Genomic DNA, 8,292 nt, shown 5'->3' with positions numbered 1-8,292 from the left:
TAAGGTATTTGTAAACTCTAAACTTGTTGGTAAGAGAATTAACAATATTTACTTGATTGCTTTAAATGATTCTTTTCTTCCTATTAAATGTTTAGCTGTAAATGATAATGATGCATGGTTTTGGCATAAGAGAGTTGTCCATATTCAAATGGATTATTTGAATAAACTGATAAAAAAATATTTGAATGTTGGCTTACCTAATATGAAGTTTTTTAAAGACTAACTATGTAGTGCTTGTCAAAAGGGTAAGCAAACAAAAACTTCTATCAAACCAAAACATATAGTCTCTTTTGATAGACCATTGTTGTTACTACACGTGGCCTTACTTGGCCCCTCTTGGACCAAAGGTTTTGGTGGTAACTACTATGCTCTTGTGATTATAGACGATTTCTCAAGATACACTTGGAATCTATTCTTGGTGCACAAGAATGAGGCGTTTTATTCTTTTAGCAAATTTGCTAAGAGAGTACAAAATGAAAAGCCCTTGAAAATCACTGCTATACGAAGTGATCATGGGGGGAAATTTCAAAATTCTTCTTTTTAGGAATTTTGTGATGATCTTGGTATGACTAACAATTTCTTTGCTCCTAGAACACCACAACAAAATGGTGTTGTAGAAATAAAGAATAGGTTTTTGGAGGAACTAGCTCGTATTATGTTGAAGGAGACTAATCTCCAAAAATATTTTTGGGTTGATGTAGTCAGTACGACATGCCATGTTTCTAATCGGGTTTTAATATGACCAATTCTAAAGAAAACCCCCTATGAACTCTTCAAAGATAGAAAACCAAATATTTCTCACTTGCATGTGTTTGGTTGTAAATGCTTTGTGCTTAATAATGGTAAGGATAACTTAGGTAAGTGTGATGCGAAAGTTGATGAAGGAATTTTGCTTGGCTATTCTCTTAATAGAAAAGCTTATAGAATATTTAATAAGAGAGCTTTAACCATGGAAGAATATGTTCATATTTCTTTTGATGAGACTAACCTCTTTAGCGGAAAGTGATATTTTCTTGTGGTTGTGTTGAGTTTGCGGTAATCTATGCACATTGTCCACCCAATAATGGCTCTGGTACTAACTGAACCAGACTTACTCATTTTCTACTTGAAATAGGGTAAATTATACCGGCTTCGAGCATCTTCACCACCTCTTTTTTGACCACTTCCTTCATAGTTGGGTTGAGTCTTCTTTGTGGTTGTGCACAAGGTTTGTAGTCATCTTCCATTGTTAGATATTTACGGAACGACAAGTGCACCGTATTGTCCAAGTAATAAAATCCGGTAAAGTTCCGGGATATCGTCCTCAGGGAGCAGAGTGAATTTACACTAATTCCTACAAGAGTTAATTGAGCAACTATTTACACAAATATGTTTAATAATGTGATAATGATTTTATAACAATGTTAAATTAAAATAAAATGTTAACTATGAATTTAAAAGAGTTGGGATCGAAATTCATCATCTTTCCCTTTTGACGTCCATAGATTCAATTCCAAGCAACTTGCAAAATTACTGATTTTGATGCACATTTTCAGCAATTCATTTACATCAATTCCTTGAGTGTAAAATCCTTAGATAATCACTCAATTACCAATTCCTTGGCTAATTGACTGATTAACTAGCATTAAAAACAATGTAAAAGGATTTCATACGTCATTATCCATTCATGAAATAATGGTGTATGAAGGAAGATAATCCAAATCATGTGTCAAATTTAACTTTCCAATTAAAAGTGAACCCAAGAATAAGAATTCAGTAGCTAATTAAACTCATGCATTAAGAACGAGATAAACTTCCAAAAATCAAATAACAATTACCTTAGAATTGAATCCAGGAGTACAAGGTAAGAAGATTACATTTCACATCCCAACAACGAGGAACTAGCCACTCATCCTTGCCATTACAACACTCTGATCATGACAAATACAAGAAATTTTGGATCTAAAGTCGTTCCCACGACTTCTCCCTTCCTCTCTAGTGTTTCCCTCCCTAAAGTCGTGTGAAAAAGCTTGGAAAATGGTTGGATACTCCCCTCTGCTTTTCGTAACCGCCTATATTTGTTCTAGACTTCTGGTCTCTCGCTCGAATTGATCTTGTCCCCTCAAGAATTTGTGAATACTTAGTTTATTTTTCTTGTTAATTTATTTATGTGCAAATCAAACCGAAAAACCAACAAAATATGTTTAACCCATTATTTGTGCATTGACATATTCATATGATTCATTTTATTAGGCAATTCCTTGTGGTTCAACATAACCCTATACTATACTACAATTGAATCTTGATAGAGGTATAAATTGTAAAATAGTAAAGTGTTATCAATAAATTTATTTGTTGAAAACACCTTTTGATATACAAAAGTGATGAAACTAACTTACTAACTTTTATCAATAATTGCTTCAATACCATTGTACCGACGTTAGAATTTATTCTAACAAAGCCAAGATGAGGCAAAGAAGGAATGACATATTTACATGATTATTAAAGAAGTAAGTTGTAACTGGAATATTCTTGAAACCATTATACCGGCATTGGAATTTATTTCAACAAAGCCGATATGACGAACAAAGAATAAAACCATCACTTACTTAAATAAATAAAAAGGAAACACACCGAAAATGAGAAGAAATAACCCTCTCAACAAATTGGCACCTTGCTAAGGAACGATCTGTTGAGAGGGGAAACAACCTCTCGACCCAAAATTATCTTTCAAAAAATTGGCGCCACTGCCGGGGAATTGCTTCAATAATAAAACATTTCATATTTATATGTCATTAATCAAATAATTGTGCATAAAATTATTCTTGCTTTTGTACAAATTAATTTAGTTTATACAAAGATGTACATTATGATTTCTTTACATACTAATCTCTTCTCTTTTGGAAATAGACAAAACGATTTGTTTTGATCTCTAATTTTCAGACATGGACCAAGATATTAATCTGCAACAAGAAATTAAGCAATTCATCAGAGAATTTCAATCTAGGCTCAATATGGCCCATCAAAAAATTCAAGATCTTCCTGAACAAATAAAGCAAACCAACAGAGCAAGTTGTTGGTGCAATAATTGTGCAGACAATCAAAATGTCTATGCTTTCCAATCAACTCCCACTTATCATGACGAATTGGAGAAAATTCTCAACCAATTCATGCAAACCACTATCAACCATCAACAAAACACCAATGATGCTCTCACAAAAACAGAAGAACAAATCAACAACTTGACAAAAACTTACTTGGTCAAGTCAGAATTTTGTGAAAGTGTTACAACCCGAAGTGGAAAGGTAGTTGGTGGAGTTAAAAAACAAAAAGAAAGATTAGATGAAAAAAATAAAAAAGAAGAAAAAGAAAAAGAGACTAGTGAGGTAAGAAAAGAAGAAAAGCCAAACTCAGTAGTACAAAAAAAAATACCCTACCCAATAGCTCCATTAAAAGCCAAAAAAGAAGAACAGTTCGCAAGATTCATGGAAATATTCAAAACTCTGCAAATCAACATCCCTTTTGTTGAGGCCTTGGAGCAAATGCCAATTTACTCCAAGTTCATGAAAGAACTACTATCCAAAAAGCGGAGTTATCAAGAAAAAGAAGTTGTTTCACTCAATGCCTCTTGTAGTGTGATTCTTAAAGCAAACATTCCTCACAAATCTAAAGATCCAGGCAGTGTGACCATTCCAGTTACTATTGGAAATGTGTCCGTAGGCAATGCTCTTGTTGATCTTGGAGCCAGCGTAAGCTTGATGCCACTGTCCATGATGAAAAGAATTGGAGGAATTCATTTAAAGCCTACAAGGATGTCCTTGCAACTAGTAGATAGATCCATAAAATATCCTGAAGGAGTTGCAGAGGATGTTCTGGTCAAAGTGGACAATTTCTTGATCCCGATTGATTTTATTGTCATTGACATAATTGAAGATACGGAGATCCCGCTCATTTTAGGGAGACCCTTTATGAGGACAACAAAAATGGGGATCGACATGGAAAATGGCAAATTACTAGTCCGAGTTGCGGACGACGAAATCGAATTTGACATTTTCCATGCGATGCATCATCCGAAGGATAAAGGGCAATGTCTGCAACTAGATGTTATTGAAGAAATTTGTGCAGAACACCCTCAACCTGACAAATCCTCAGAGATACAAGAAAAAAGAGTGGAGGAAGAAATCATCAGACATTTTTCTAATGAATTATTTCTCCACCAAAATCCAAATGGACTAGCCGAAAAAGAATCAGAACTGGAGCTGAAGGAATTACCGTCCCAATTGAAATATGTTTTCTTAAAGGGGGAAGCCACAATCCAGATATCATTAATAGTGAGTTGTCCAAATTGGAAGAAGAAAAATTTATACAAGTCTTGAAAAAGCATCAAGCAGCATTGGGATGGACCTTAAAAGATCTCAAAAGCATCAGTCCATCATATTGCATGTATAAAATCATGATGGAAGATGATTACAAACCATGTGCTCAACCATAAAGAAGATTTAATCCGACAATGAAGGAAGTAGTAAGGAAAAAGATTGTAAAAATGTTAGAGGCTGACATGATTTACCCCATTTCAGATAGCAAATGGGTAAGTCCAGTCCAAGTGGTGCGGAAAAACGGAGGGATGACGGTAATCCGAAATGAAAACAATGAACTCATTCCAAACAGAGCTGTTACTTGTTGGAGAGTTTGCATTGATTACCGCAAACTTAACACCGCCACAAGAAAAGACCATTTTCCTCTACCCTTCATGGATCAAATGTTGGAAAGATTAGCCAAAAAAGCCTTCTACTGTTTCATGGATGGGTATTTCGAATACAATCAAATTGCTGGGATCCATTGGACCAAGAAAAGACAGCGTTTACATGTTCATTTGGTGTTTATGCATACAGAAAAATGCCATTTGGACTATGTAATGCTCCTGCAACTTTTCAACGATGCATGCTGGCTATCTTCGCTGATATGGTGGAGAAATGCATCGAGGTCTTCATGGACGATTTTTCTGTATCCGGAGACTCTTTCGAAGCTTGCTTGACAAATTTGGAGACAGTTTTGGCAAGATGCGAGCAGACTCATTTGGTTCTAAATTGGGAAAAATGTCATTTCATGGTCACTGAAGGAGTTGTACTTGGGCACAAAATTTCAGCTAAAGGATTAGAAGTTGATAAAGCTAAGATAGAAGTGATCGAGAAGCTGCCTCCTCCAACAAATGTTAAAGGCATCAGAAGCTTTCTTGGACATGTTGGGTTCTATCGTAGATTTATCAAGGACTTCTCCAAAATAGCTAAGCCCTTATGCAACTTACTCTTAAAAGATTCTGTCTTTAATTTTGATAATTCATGTTTAGAAGTATTTAAACAATTAAAATTATGCTTGGTAACTGCACCTGTCATTACTGCACCAAACGGGAAATCCCCATTTGAACTAATGTGTGATGCAAGCGATTATGCAGTTGGTGTAGTTCTAGGACAGAGAAGGGAACATGTTTTTCATGCAATACACTATGCTAGCAAAGTTCTAAATGAAGCACAAATTAATGATGCTACAATTGAAAAAGAACTGCTAGCAATAGTATTTGCATTGGAAATATTTAGAAGCTATTAGATTGGGGCAAAAACAATTGTTTATACTGATCATGCCACAATCAAATATCTTCTAAAGAAACCCGATTCCAAGCCACGATTATTTAGATGGGTGTTGCTTTTGCAGGAATTTGATTTAGAAATCCGCGACAAAAGTGGTAAAGAAAACCAAGTGGCAGATCATTTGTCAAGATTGGTTAATACAGAAGTCACGTTAAGAGAACAAGAAATAGCAGAATCATTCCCTGATGAAAAGCTATTTCAACTTCAGACAAGACCATGGTTTGCTGATATAGCAAATTATAAAGCCTCATGTATAATTCCTGAACACTTTAATTATCAGCAAAAGAAAAATTTTCTCAAAAAATTGAATCAATACGTCTGGGATGAACCATACTTATTTAAAGAAGGAGTTGATAATATTATTAGACGATATGTTGATGAAAATGAGGCCCATAACATTTTATGGCACTGCCATAATTCGGTCTATGAGGGACATTAAAATGGGAATAGAATCGTGACAAAAGTACTGCAATCTGGATTCTTTTGGCCAACTATTTATAAAGATGCCCAATTGTATGTCCAAAAGAGTGATACATGCCAAAGGTCTGGGGGACTTGGGAAACAAAGTGTAATGCCTTTACAAAATATTATAGAAATAGAAATTTTTGATTGTTGGGGCATTGACTTTATGGGACCTTTGCCATCATCGTTTTCAAATGAATATATCTTGGTGGCTGTTGACTATGTTTTCCGCTGGTGGAAGCATTAGCAACACCCAAAGCCGATGCGAAAACTGTGATAACTTTTTTGAAAGAGAATATTTTTACTCGTTTCGGCACACCAAGAGTATTGATAAGTGATGGGGGATCTCATTTTATAAATTCCCAATTGAAAAGAACCCTAGAATTTTATAATGTTAAACACAAGGTAGCATCACCTTATCACCCACAAACCAATGGCCAAGAAGAATTATCAAACAGAGAATTAAAAAGAATTTTGGAAGAAACAGTCACTGCTTCAAGAAAAGACTGGTCACGAAAACTGGATGATATTCTCTAGGCCTATAGAACTAAAATGCATTTGAATCACCAATAGGCAAAACTCCATATCAACTTGTTTATGGCAAAGCTTGTCATCTACAAGTCGAATTGGAGCATAAAGCCTATTTGGCTCTCAAATTTGTAAACTTTGATTTAAAGGATGCAGAGATTAAAAGATAGGATCAACTACATCAATTGGAAGAAATATGATTCCAAGGATATGAATCCTCTAGACTGTATAAGGAGAAAACAAAAAAGTACCATGACTCTAGAATTAAAAAGAAAAATTTATATCAAGGGCAAAAGGTACTTCTATTCAACTCAATGCTCAAAATACTTCCAGGAAAATTCAAGACCAGATGGACAGGACCATTTGTCATTAACGAAGTAAAAGAATATGGACCAAGCCTTCATGTAAAGGGGGGGGACAAGAGTTGATGTAAATTAAAAAAAAATTCTCATCTAAGATTGTGTAAAAATGTAAAAAGTAAATTTGTTTGTTCAAAAACTCAACAAAAAAAAAATTCAAAACCGAAAAACAAAATGGCTAAAACAAATTTTTTTAAAAGCATGATCACATGATTAGAAATGTTAAGCATACTTTAAATTAAGCTTTGATTGAGCAAAATGAGATATATGCTAAAATTTTGTGAAAAAAGTTACATAATGTCTTAAGTTGAAAATTTTTGCATAAAAAAAAAATAAATTCAATTTTTTGTAACAAGATCTTTGCAAATATTTTTTGTATTAAAAAGTGTTAATCCAAACCAAGTGAGCGAGTGAGCCAAACACATGAGTGAGAATCAACATTTGATTTGTCTAATTAGACTTGTTTTAATCTTTAATCTCTTAATTGCATAAAAATGATAAGAAGTGATCTAGGCATGTTCTTTGATTAGTTGAACCAAAGGCCAAAAAGTCCAAACCAAATTACGAACATCCTTTGATAAGCCCCTTTTGAGCTAAACAAATGAAATCAATTTTTTCAAATTATTCCATAAAACCAAATTGAGAAAAATGTTCAAAAAGAGCATTAAATTTTAAAAGAGTAGTTTCAAAGAATCAAGTTGGGGGAAAATTGGTGGACTTTGCTTCTTAAAAGAAAAAGAAAAACTCAATCTTCAAAAAGGAAGTGAAAAAGGGAAACAAAAAGAGATTGAGAAAAATAGAAGCCAAGGTTCAAAAAAGTAAAAGAGGTTAGGGGGAATAATGAAAAAAATGAAGTGTAAAGTATTTCATTGAAAAATTTTCAAAAAAAAAATGCTCTATTTTTAAACTTAGCCTTGAAAATCTATAAAAAACCATTATCCAAACTAAGCCTCATTACAACCAAAAATGAATACATTTGTGATCTTTGATTAATTATGCAATTTAAGAGAATAGGTGAGATGAAAAACAAGTTCAAATTACTACAAACAAATGCTTGAAAAATTGAGTGAAACACTTACCCTCCAAAAGTTCCAACTTTGAACTTGTGTGCAAAGAAACACTTGTTGGTTAAAAAAAATATTTGCTTAGGTAAATTGTTACACATTTTTGATACACAAAATCATTGACTTCTTGTTTGAAGCATTATGTGTCAAAATTCACAAACCATGAAAAATCTCATTGAAATCTATTTTTGACATGCTTATACATTTGAATCCATGTTGATCATCATTATTATTTTTAGCCAAATTAATTTTCAG

General features: G+C 33.7%; 1 protein-coding gene across 1 annotated transcript; it reads left to right on the top strand.

Moving 5' to 3' along the window:
• The first annotated feature begins 3,464 nt into the window (after positions 1 to 3,464).
• On the top strand, positions 3,465 to 4,355 carry LOC109338086. Its single transcript, XM_019575221.1, has one exon. It carries the CDS (start codon positions 3,465 to 3,467, stop codon positions 4,353 to 4,355), a length of 891 nt encoding a protein of 296 aa, XP_019430766.1.
• The last annotated feature ends 3,937 nt before the right edge of the window (positions 4,356 to 8,292 follow it).

Source organism: Lupinus angustifolius, unplaced genomic scaffold (assembly GCF_001865875.1).
Source record: "Lupinus angustifolius cultivar Tanjil unplaced genomic scaffold, LupAngTanjil_v1.0 Scaffold_17_98, whole genome shotgun sequence".
NCBI classification, from domain to species: domain Eukaryota; kingdom Viridiplantae; phylum Streptophyta; class Magnoliopsida; order Fabales; family Fabaceae; genus Lupinus; species Lupinus angustifolius.
Note: the sequence above shows the minus strand (reverse complement) of the source record. Positions and strands in the feature narration are given on the sequence as shown.

What these genes read in the sequence shown, in the direction of transcription:
- LOC109338086 (XM_019575221.1), top strand. Translation starts at nt 3,465, where the DNA reads ATGGAAATATTCAAAACTCTGCAAATCAACATCCCTTTTGTTGAGGCC.